The 11,876-nt window shown below is 41.8% G+C and overlaps 1 protein-coding gene across 49 annotated transcripts in view; it reads left to right on the top strand.

The window, feature by feature from the left end:
- The first annotated feature begins 2,928 nt into the window (after positions 1-2,928).
- Positions 2,929-11,876, top strand: part of CCDC150 (coiled-coil domain containing 150) — a 91,938-nt gene continuing 82,990 nt past the window's right edge. For 17 of the 49 annotated variants that reach the window (XR_015144677.1, XR_015144679.1, XR_015144675.1 and 14 more), the window contains exon 1: positions 3,378-3,918. Coding sequence is in view for 23 of the 49 variants with exons in the window: in XM_086348112.1 (XP_086204238.1) it covers positions 3,793-3,918 (126 nt within the window). In the remaining 26 variants the exon portion in view is untranslated. Of the gene's footprint in view, positions 3,919-9,330; positions 9,397-9,939; positions 11,187-11,876 lie in introns of those variants that run through there. The other 32 variants (XR_015144691.1, XR_015144695.1, XR_015144684.1 and 29 more) reach the window with 11 other exon arrangements.

Below are 11,876 nucleotides of genomic sequence, written 5' to 3'. Positions count from 1 at the left end.
GTATGGCTCTAGGCAATCTTACTTCCTCAAATCTCAATTGCCTTATCAGTAAAATGGGAATATAACTACTACATCTTAAACTTACAGTTAGGATCATGTGAGGTAACATACATGTGAGCCTTACATATCCATGAGTTCCACATCAGCAGATTCAACCAACCTCAGATAAAAGGTTTTTTTGGGGAAAAAAAAATTCCTGTAAGTTACAAAAAGTAAAACTTGAATTTGCTGCAGAGAGCAACTATTTACATAACCTTTACACTATTTTAGGTATTACAAGTAATCTAGAGATGATTTAAAGTATAGGGAGGATGTGCATAGTTTATATGCAAATATTATTCTATTTAATATAAGGGACTTGAGCATCCTTGGATTTTGATATCCTGGGGGTGGGGGACTCCTGGGAACAATACCCTGCAGATGAGGAGGGATGACTGTATTTAAAACATCCAATTCAAAAGATATTCAATAGATCATACTGTTATTTTGATTCAATTGGAAAATTTCAGAAATAACTGGCAGCTGATTTAAGTCAACTTCAAAAACACCCATGTTTCTTCCGTCTGTTGATTATGTCATCCTATTAATACCAACGGAGAAGGCAATGGCACCCCACTCCAGTACTCTTGCCTGGAAAATCCCATGGATGGAGGAGCCTGGTAGGCTGCAGTCCATGGGGTCGCGAAGAGTCGGACATGACTGAGTGACTTCACTTTCACTTTTCACTTTCATGCATTGGAGAAGGAAATGGCAACCCACTCCAGTGTTCTTGCCTTGAGAATCCCAGGGACGGGGGAGCCTCGTGGGCTGTCATCTATGGGGTCGCACAGAGTCGGACACGACTAAAGTGACTTAGCAGCAGCATTAATACCAAGAGAACTCTTATTTTAGGAAATGTAAAACAGAGCTCCAGCAACATCCCCATAACCTTGACTTTATTCTTAAATTGGATCAACAACAATGTGAAAATCTACTTGACCCCACAATTTAGTTGCTAAAGCTAAGTGACAGAGACCTTGTAAGAAGCACTGCTACCCTAAATTAATTCAACTGCTACCCTAAATTAATTCAACTAACAGATTTATATATTCAACTCTGGGCTGATCCCCAGTTCATTAAAAAGTCAGAGAATCCTCCACATTTTAATCTCTATGGGTGAGTCATGTCTGACTCTTTGCAACCCTGTGGGCTGTAGCCCTCCAGGCTCCTCTATCCATGGGATTCTCCAGGCAAGAATACTGGAGTGGGTTGCCATATCCTCCTCCAGGGGATCTTACAGACCCAGAGAAAATCTTTTATGTCTCCTGCACTGGCAGGCGAGTTCTTCACCACTAGCGCCACCTGGGAAGCCCTTTAATCTTTAATAAACCTGAAGCCAATACTTCATCAGACTGACCACAGAAGGTGAAGAATCAGTTAGTGAATTTGCCATTCTCATCCCTCCATAGTACCACCAATATGTGAAAACTTTAATTTTGTGTATGTGTTTGCATTCTTTGTCCACAGAGTATATTTCCAACTCTAAGGGGAAGTGGTTGCAGATAACTTTGCTGCCTTTTGCATAATTGGAATGTGAAATCATTCCCAGGTGAGGAAAAAAGCAGATGCCTTTTCCTGGCCTACAAATAGAATATATAAACAGTCAGGAGAGTGTAGAAACATTCTGTCTGAAGTAGCATTAAAAATTTATTCATTAATTCATTCACTAAACAAGGATGTACCAAGCTTCTACTGTCTGTGAGGCACTGTGCTCACTGTTGAAAATTTAAAAATCAAAATGAGGAGAACAAAGGTCTTGCCCTTGAGTAACTTACAGCCCAATCCAGGGGAGGTAAGACACACGGACAATTATAACGCTGTGAAATAAATACTTTGGGAGGGAATAGAATGCTTTTACAAAAGAGGTAAATCTTTACATTTGCCTTGAGTTCACCAGAGTGAGGGCATGCCTGGCAGAGCAAGCAGACCCTGCAAGGGCAAAGACATGCCTGTAGGCTTGAATTCAAGGTTCCATTAGGGAATCAGGTGCATATGAGGCTTGTGGATGAGCCTGAAGCTTTTAGCAGTTTGGGCTTCATACTTTTCAATGGAAAACGACAAGTTTAAGTGGGAGCTATTAAATGCTTTTAAGCAAAAGACTAAGACAATCAGGTTACTTTCTCAAAAGATCATTTTTGTAATCATATGAAAGATGCTTTCGGAAGAATGATTGTAAACCCAGTTAGAACACTATTACAGTACTGTGATGAGAGAGAAAGTGGTCCTCATGGAATCCCTAGGATTTCCATGGCTGAAAAGACCTTACTTTTTGAATGAGGCCAACAAGTATGAAAATTATTGAGTTGGCCAAAAGATGTTACAAAATACCCAGATGAACCTTTTGGCTAACCCAGTATTTATCATTTGAAATCAAGAGGGAAATCAGGAAAAAAATCAATAGGTTTAGGCACTTGGAAAAAAAGTCTTTTAATATAATAAATTCTCAGGTGTCCAGAAACTGGTTCTCTTATCAGATGAACTAGTTTATTGAAGACTTCAGATTCTTTTCTCTAACTTTGTAATTGCTCAAGTTTTTATATGGTTTGCCAGATGGTAGTCAGAGGGAAATAAATTAAAAACACTAAATTTAAACAATTTGGCTCCCTCGCTACTGCTTAATATGGAGATTCAAGGAGAAGGTGAAAATTCTCATTACACTGAAATGTGCAGATTATCTGTGTTGTGCATACATATACCCCTTACCTCCACGCATAAATCAGAGGTCACTGCAAGAGAAAACGTAAGAGAAAATGACTCTGTATTGACGCTCTAAAATACTCTCCCGCTTTTCATATTAAAAGCTTTATATGGTCCCTTCACTTGAATAATACATGAGGTGCTCATCTCTTTCATCGGATGGGTTTACAGTTTGATGAATATGTCTTACAGCTGTGGTTTGATGGACATTCATCTCACGCGGGGCTCAGCTATCTAAGAACAGCGAGATCAGTTCAGCCAGCCACTCGCTAGGCAAATGAGGACTCATCTCGGATCCGACTGCATTCATTTGACGGCGAAAGTTATTCTCAGCTGTAACCCCAGGGAGACTAGAAGAATGGATTAATTGCCCTTGCGCTGGTAAAAGGTGTTCTGCCCAGCTACTTAAAGCAAAATCGCATTGTCTTTTCACTGTAGAAGACATTGTTAAGTTTGAATTCCCACTCTTAAAACTCAGAAACGACTGCAGTTTTATTCTCAACGCTCTCTCGTTGAGAAGTACCTACTAATCCGTACACAAGGCAAGAGATAAATTACGCTGAAGAGATCAAAGACAAGAGAGCGGATCCCCCCGGGGTTTTACTCTCGGTCTGGCCATCATGATCAAGGATGAAGAGAGACTTTGTTTTTTTCTTTATTAGGAAAAATGTTTGAGCTCGGTTTTACCATTTTTTTATACTCATTAAAAAAATCTTATTTTCCTATTCAGGAAAATTTGATACTTTCCGTCTTTCTAAAAACATTTTCTTTTCTTGGACTCTGGTCTGCTGTGGGGTGTCAAATGATCCAAAAGCACACGCTCACGGGAAGGAAAAGCTTAACTCTGAAAAGCTGGCGCCGTAGGACCTCCGGGAGCTGAGTGGGCGGAAACTACCTATCCCGGCGTGCCTGGCTCGCGAGCACAATGGAGCCCTGTCGTCATCCGGGTCACGGGGCTGTGCGTTCCGTGCGCGCCGCTGGATTCCGGCTTGGATCCCGCCCGGGGCGGAGGGCCCTGTAGGGCCGGGAAAACTGCGATTCCCGGCATGCCCTGCCATGGGTGCGCCTGCGTACGGGAGCTACCGCGCCGGGGAGCGGGTAGGTATAAAGTGGAGTCTTAGTTCCATGGAAACCAACCTGCCTGCTGCCGGACAGAGCCGCGGGCGGCAGAAGGACTGTTGGGTGAGGCTGCGGGGCCCTGGGAGGTGCGGGGTCCGCGGAGGCGAGTCGGTGGCTCAGATAAGGCCCCCGTCATCTCTCCTGCCGCCCTCTCTCCTCGCTGGCGGAGTTTAGTCTCGCCCTCTAGACCTCAGGACCCTGGGGTTTATGGCACTTCTGCACTGGATTCGGTTGAAAACCGTTTAGGAGCGAGGTTTGCATTGACCTGGCTCCAGCGAGGGAAGGATAGCCACCAGAGAGGGTCTGCCGATAAACCCCAGTACAACTTTTCTTTACATGTTAAGTTGGCGTTATAGGTTCCTGGGAAAACCATTTCGACGTTAATTATTTCTTAGTTTTGCCACCTGTTATCTTCCTTCGCTTGCTTGTTAGCTACTAATTATGTTGGAACAACTTAATTTTTTGCTGAACTATCCCCATTTGCTATCCTCTATATCCCATGTACTGTCCGGCTCTGGAGATAGAAGTGGTTAAGAATCTGACCTTAGGTGAAGCTCGAGTTAATCAGACTTGAAAGTCTCACTGTCATCTTGGAGCGCCCAGGGCTAGGTCTTTGAATCTTTTCTGTACTCTTGTTATCCATTCTCCACGGCTTTAAAAGCCATGTCTGTATTGACAACTTCAAAATGTATATTCCTATTCCACCTTTCTCTGCTGACTCCATATCTATAAGTTCAGTCATGTATTGGGCATCTTTCCTGTTTTAAATTTAACATTTCCAAAACAACTCTTGATCTTTACCCCGAAACTTGTTCTTCCTAATAGACTTTCATTGTCTCAATTAATGACAACACCCTCCTTTCAGTGCTTCCTTTCCCATCTAATCTATAAGCCAAACTTGTCTTGAAAATATGTCTGGACACTGACCTCTTCTTACTTCTTACTATTCCGTTGTTTAGCACCCTGGTCTAGCCCTTGGCATCTCCCCTGGATTATTGTAGTTGCTTTTCACTGGGTTTTCCTACTTCTGTTGTCTTTCTGCCATCTTTCTGTTGTCTTGGCTACCATCTAGGCAGAGTGATCCAGTTAAAAGTTAAGTTAGATCCCAGCACTTCTCCATTCTAAAACCTCCGAGTGCTCTGAGAATAAAGGCAGACTTTTACAATAGCCTCTAAGTCACTGTGTAACACAGTCCCTCTCACCTCATCTCCCAGTATTCTGTCCTTCACTTGGTCCTCCCCAGTCAAACTGACCTCCTGACTGTTGCAGACCCATCAGACATTCTGACTTAAGGTCTTTGCACTATATTCATTTTTTCTGGACTTTTCTGTCCCCAGATAGCCACATTCACTCCTGCACCTCCTTCACAGGTCTTTCCTTAAATAACATCTCAGCGAGGCTTTCTTTGACCACTTTGTTTAAAACGACAGTCTGTACCACAGCCTCCATCCCATCCTCTTTCCAACTTTTTCATCATCGTACTTACCACAAACAAACTAAACATTTTACTTACTTCTTCAAATGGAATATAAGTTCCAGGAGAGCAAGGAGTTTGTCTCTCTAGATCATTGCTGTATTCCTTGGTGTCAAAACAGTTTCTGGTTCGTGGTGGGCATTCAGGAAATGTTTGTTGAACATATGAGTTAATGAAGATAATATTACTGACCGAATTATTTTTTAGTGATTGTGATAAGCAACACTGCGTCCCTGGCCTGTTTTTGGAACCAACAGCATATAGTTGTAGTTATTGCCACGTATAAGAATGGAGCTCATGTCTGCAAAAGCAAATGTTGCCTTTTCAGAATCACCTGACTTACTAGATATTGCTTATGACGTTTGTCTTATTCAAGCCATGCTTTCAGTGAGGTAACCTGAGCTTTTTGAAAATACTTTCCCTAAACATAAGGACAGAACTGTATTAATTTGATAATGACATATTTATGAAAGTAATTGTGAATTAACTTTTTTTAAAAATAAAAGCTTATATCTTAGTATTTTTATTATTGTTGCTATCAGACTTTGCCGGGGTCCAGCCCTGGCTGATCCAGGGAGTTTGAAGCGGGGACGGCGTCGGCGAGGATCAGGATACAATAGCTTCAATTAGATATTAATTAGAGATGTAAAGAGTAATAGAATGAGGATAGCTCAGTAGGAAAATTCAGTGGAGAAAAGAGGCTGAATAGCTTGGTTTATGCGGGAAACCAATAAAACTTCAAGACAAGAAGCTTGCACTACTTACGTAGGCCGCAGGCGTCCTTCCGTTCTCCCGAAGGAGAGGAGACACTGAGGCCTCCCCGGTCGGATCTTAGAAGCCCAGGCATAATTAGTAAGCATGGCGGGTTCCGCGCTCCAGATGGAGACTCAGCCAGAGTGAGAGAGAGAGCGACATGGGGAGACCAGTATTTCGAGAATCTGATCCCAATTCTTTATTTTCCATGGTCTACTTTTATACACTGAGATGTTATGCAAAAGTCACGTGGGGTCAGCAGTCCTGACTTTTATCAAAGTCAAGTGCTTCATACAAATGTATACAGAGGTCTTAGGGGTGTTACATCATCTTCTGGCCAGGGGGCCTGCTGACAATTTATGACCCTCTCCTTGTGACAGCGGTCAGTCAACCAGGACACTTATTTCTCCAGGGGTGATTATTCTTAAAACAGACGCCACCCAAATAAAGTTACATTCCTATAGGGTGAGGGTGTAGTGAGTTTTAATTAAGGAAAGAATTTACTTAGCCTAAGGTCTAACGTGATTAATACCAAAGGTTAATACTTATTTCTTCTATATATTCATTAATGTGTGTAAGGGCAGGGAATGTGGAGCAACAAACATTGGCTCAACAAATGAAAAACCCTTCACCAATACAATTTCTAATCAGCCCACTATACTTATACTTATGGTTTTCTAACTTTTCTAAGGAACCTGTTTTTAGAAGGTTTAAAGCATCTCGTGCCTCTCAACGGTTGGGAGGCTGTGAGCAATCATATGTGGCCGGACAAGCCTGTCAGGCAGGCTAGAGAACCTTCAGAGGAGTTTGTAGGTTAAAACACTCTTATCATGCCCAGGAGTTTCTATTAACTGGAGCTCTAAGTTAACTCCTCCAAAAGAGGTGGTGGGGGACAGCCCCCCGTAAAGTCAGAGGTGTAGGTGAGAGCACAAAGTAGTAAAGTAGGCAGGCTCTGGTTATGGGGGTAGATGCTCGAGGATTTCCAGGGGGACTCCTGAGGCTCGATCCCACCTTTGCGTATGTCGAGCCTCCTTCCTCATGACCTTTGCCACGGGCGGAGTGCCTCCTGCCGGCTCCCCACAAGACTTCAGGACTTAGGATCAAGGCTGCATTCAATGATGTTTACTCCTTTTCAGAAATAGCATAGCACAGATATGTTCAAGCTATATAGTCTCTTTGTTAGAATATTAGCAATTAAAGCTCTTTTCTTGTAAGAGAAGTTATGGCTTCTATCCCCTTATGTTAAAGAGTTGAAAGTCTATTATAACTTAATAACTTATAGAATTGCAAGTCTACTGAATATAAGGTCATAAAGTTCTGGGCACTGGCCTCCAAGTAGCCTGTGGATTGTGTATGAGGGCATGGTATTTCTGTTGCCTTTGGTTGGACCCGCCCGATAAGGGAGGACAGGCAGGAGTAGGAGTATCTGCAGTGAAAGTGAGAGTCTCCCCTGACTCTAAACCTCAGCTCAGCAGATTCACTTGATCTCAAGTCCTTCCTTTACTCTTACTCTAATAGGCTCTCAGGGACTTCTTGGTGGATGTTAAGGCTGTCTTTGCTGTTACTACTGGGCCATCATTGCTGCTTTGTTTCTGAGGATTCTCCTGACTTTAACATTGTTTGTTTCTGCATGTGGAGAGGGGATGGGGAAGAAGAATTTTCAACTAACCCTGAAACCTGTTTGTAATAAATCCTCCAAGGGATAATTGGCTTGTTTAGTTTTTGAATCAACCTCTTAAATGACCTGAACCTCAGTGATAGAGAATATTTTGGGGACAATGCAGTATATTTCACAAAAAAACTAGATCCCCTGCACACCATCAGTTGGTGGCCCAGGCATCTTGATCTCTGCTTCATTAGGATGAGTTTTCTATAAACCTCCTGTCCCTCAGAGGCTGGGGGCCAAGTTTATTCTTCCTTTTTGTTTAAGAGTACTTTTTTCTCTCCAGAAGCCTGAGAAGCTCCAGGATAGTTCAGGTTCAGTTGGGTGTGAGCGATGATGCCAATCAAATTCTTACCTAAATGTATATAGACTTTTCTCTTTCCTAAGCAAATGAAGCAACTTGAGTTGTTTTTCATCTTGTTTTTTTGGCTGAATGCATGCACACCCTGTAAAGTAATGTAATGCATTACTTTAATGCGTTTTGTACATACTATGGCTACCTTGAGGAAATAGCAGCAAAACTATGACATTTCAATAATTACATGAAAAAATTTGAAGTAGAAATCTACATCCTACTAAAAATAGATGAGGAACTCGTAGTCTATTTTCTGTATTTTTTTTTTCCAAAAATGAACTTTTATATTTGTGTTAGTATTTCTGTCTGACTTCTTTTAATCAGACAATCCTTTTTATTATAACTAGCTCCCTTGGCATAACAAGTTGCCCCCAAAATTGCCCTTCCCTCCCACCTCAGGCACTGCTTGTCATTTCCTTTATCTCCTCCTCCTCCTCATTTCTCTACCAACTATTACCTGGGACTACTATGTATCCCAGGAATGCTATTGTTACAAGAAACAGGAAAGAATGACTAACGAAAGTTTATCTTTCTCACATAAGCAAAGTTCGGAGGTTACTAGTTTTAAATGTCCGGAGAAGGCAATGGCACCCCACTCCAGTACTCTTGCCTGGAAAATCCCATGGACGGAGGAGCCTGGTAGGCTGCAGTCCATGGGGTCGCTAAGAGTCAGACATGACTGAGCGACTTCACTTTCACTTTTTACTTTCATGCATTGGAGAAGGAAATGGCAACCCACTCCAGTATTCTTGCCTGGAGAATCCCAGGGACAGAGGAGCCTAATGGGCTGCCGTCTATGGGCCTGCACACAGTTGAACACGACTGAAGCGACTTAGCAGCAGCAGCAGTTTTAAATGTTAGGTTAATCTGAGCTACTGTGGCCTTTTCCATGTTCTAAGATGCAGGTGATCCCTGACTCTGTTTATATTTAACAGTGAGGCACTGCATGGCTGACTTTTCTAAGAGCCTTCAGAGCTCTGGGCATCACCCAGGAGGAGGAAAGGACTGGTGCCATCATTTCTGTTCTTTTTATCAGGAAAAAAACATCTTCCCAGAAGCTTCTTGAAAACTGCCTAAAGCCTCACTGGCCAGGATATGTCACATGGATGTGCCAGCTATAAGGGAGGGTGGAGATGTGAACTTTTCAACTTCTTTTGGAGAGAGAGGACAAAGGAGCCAGCTGTCTATCGCAAACCAGATTAAACACCCTTTTCTTACTTTTTCTCACAGCCCTTGGCCTGGTTTATTCTGTGTTGGCAGTAGCCAGACAGCAGGCGAAAGAACGTGGACTGAAGGGTAAATCCGTGTTGTGTTTTTCGTTGCTGCTCCTCCATTTTCTCCCCACCCACTACTATTGGTGGTTCCCCCAACCCTGGCCCTAGGTTCATGGCAGAAGAACCAGTCCTAGGGTTTGTCTTGTGGTTCTTCTATTACCTGAGGAACACTGTCCTTGCTCATGTGGTAACCTGAGCAGGAATCTCGAAATACGGCTTTTTCCCAGAAATGTAGATGAACTTCACTTCACATCCTTGTGTATCCAGAGACTCCACTGATACCTGCCTGTACTTTTGTCTTTCCCTTTAAGAATGCATTGAAAATATAAAAGCTTCTTTATGCCATATCCTTAAGCTGATTGTTAACAGAAAGTCTGTTAAAGAATTCAGAAAGGTTATGTGTGTAAGAAACGCATTATGTTTTATAGAGGAGCACAAAGGAGTGAAATCTTGATCAGAAGCATAAAATAAGACTAAAAAGAAAATTTGTACACTTTGACCTTCATCATTCCATTTCCCTTAGCCCCTGGCAACCACCATTCTATTCTGTTTCTATGAAATTGGATTTTTTTTTTTTTTTTTTTGGTTTGGTGTTTGGATTCCATATATGAGTGATATCACACACTTTTCTTTTCCTCTGTCCAGCTTAGTTCACTTAGCACATGCCCTCCAGATTCATCCTGCAAATGGCAGGATGGCCTCTCATGTAGCTGAATAACATTATAAATCACACCTTTATTCATCTACTGATGAATTGTTCCATATCTTGGCTGTTCTAAATACTGGTACAGTGAACATGGAAATGCAGATACCTCTTTAAGATACTAATTTTATTTCCTTCAGATATTTACCCAAGAGTAGGATTGCTGGATCTTCTGGTAGTTCATTTTTAATTTTTTGAGGAATCTCCATACCATTTTCCATTATGTCTGTACCAGTTTACATTCCCACCAACAGTGCATAAAATTCCCTTTTCTTCACATCTGTGCCAATGTTTGTTGTCTTTTGTTTTTTAAAAAATAGCCATTCTAACAGATGTGAGTTGACTCATTGGAAAAGACTCTGATGCTGGGAGGGATTGGGGGCAGGAGGAGAAGGGGACGACAGAGGATGAGTTGGCTGGATGGCATCACCGACTCGATGGATGTGAGTTTGAGTGAACTCCGGGAGATGGTGATGGACAGGGGGGCCTGGCGTGCTTTGATTCATGGGGTCGCAAGGAGTCAGACACGACTGAGCGACTGAACTGAACAGACGTGAGCTGCTATCTTGTGAGTTTGTTTCCCTGATGATTAGTGATGATGAGCATCATTTCATGTACCTGTTGGCCACCTGTAAACCTTCAATAGAAAAGTGTCTTTTCAGATCCTCTGCCCGTTTTTTAATTGGATTGTTTCTTGGCTACTCTGCTGTATGTGTTCTTTATATACTTTGGATATTAGCCTTTTAATATGGTTTGCAAATATTTTGTCCCATTCTGTAAGTTACCTTTTCAAATAAGAGGATCTAGTGTATAACATGGTGACTATAGTTAAAATGAGATTGTATACTTGACAGTTACTGTGAGAAGGTCTTTAAGCATTCTTGCCACAACAAAAAAGTTAGCTACATTAACTATACGAGGTTGTTAATTTTGTGGATGTAATTATTTTGATTTTGGTAAACATTCTGTAAAGTATATATCAAATCACATGTACACTTTATATATATTCAATTTCATATTTGTCAACTATGATTTGAGCAAATACCAGGAGATAATGAAGGACAGAGGAGCCTGGCATGCTGCAGTCCATGGGAGTCACAGAGTTGGATGTGAGTTAGCAACTAAACAATAACGTTCCTCAATAAAGTGTTTTCCTTTTATTTAAGTAAAAAGAAATAGAAAAGACTTTCTCTGAGACCTGTAGGGGAAAGATAGAAGGTAATTCCATGATGAAAAAATGTCTTCAATGGCTATAACAATATTACGTTGGCAAGAAGCTCAGCCTTTCCACAGTGCGCCCCCACCCCCGCCATGGTTCTTAAATCCTGCCATCAATTTTAAAACTTACTTAATTCCTTCATTGGTTCCGGGGGACCATCTTCAGTGACTTGAACCTGAGGTAGTCCCCACTTCCATTGCCTGGGAGGTAAGGAGAAGAGAGAGTATGTGATTACACACCAAGCTGGAGAGAAAGATGTGTTAATAATATCCCAAGTGGGGCCTTTGTGAGCACATTCTCATAGGTACAGTATTGCTAGTGATGGTTAAGGTTTACAGTTTGTTCAGTGTAGAAATGTCTGTACAGGATGGAGTTACAGGAAAATGTTCTTAAAGTTTCTACCACTGATCTTGTCATTGAACTTTGGAAATGTGATTCAGTGGTGAGAATGCTTTTAAGTTAATTCTGCTTCTGTAATTAATACCTGAACGAGTAGTGTCACTACTCCCAATTACTCTTGTGTGGTCTTGAGGGAGGAGTCTGGTAATTTGATGTCAGTAGCTTTAGAAGAGTCTTTGCT

This window comes from Bos grunniens, chromosome 2, assembly GCF_055505025.1.
Source record: "Bos grunniens cultivar Pamir isolate PY7600 chromosome 2, Bosgru_T2T1.0, whole genome shotgun sequence".
NCBI classification, from domain to species: Eukaryota; Metazoa; Chordata; class Mammalia; order Artiodactyla; family Bovidae; genus Bos; species Bos grunniens.
Note: the sequence above shows the minus strand (reverse complement) of the source record. Positions and strands in the feature narration are given on the sequence as shown.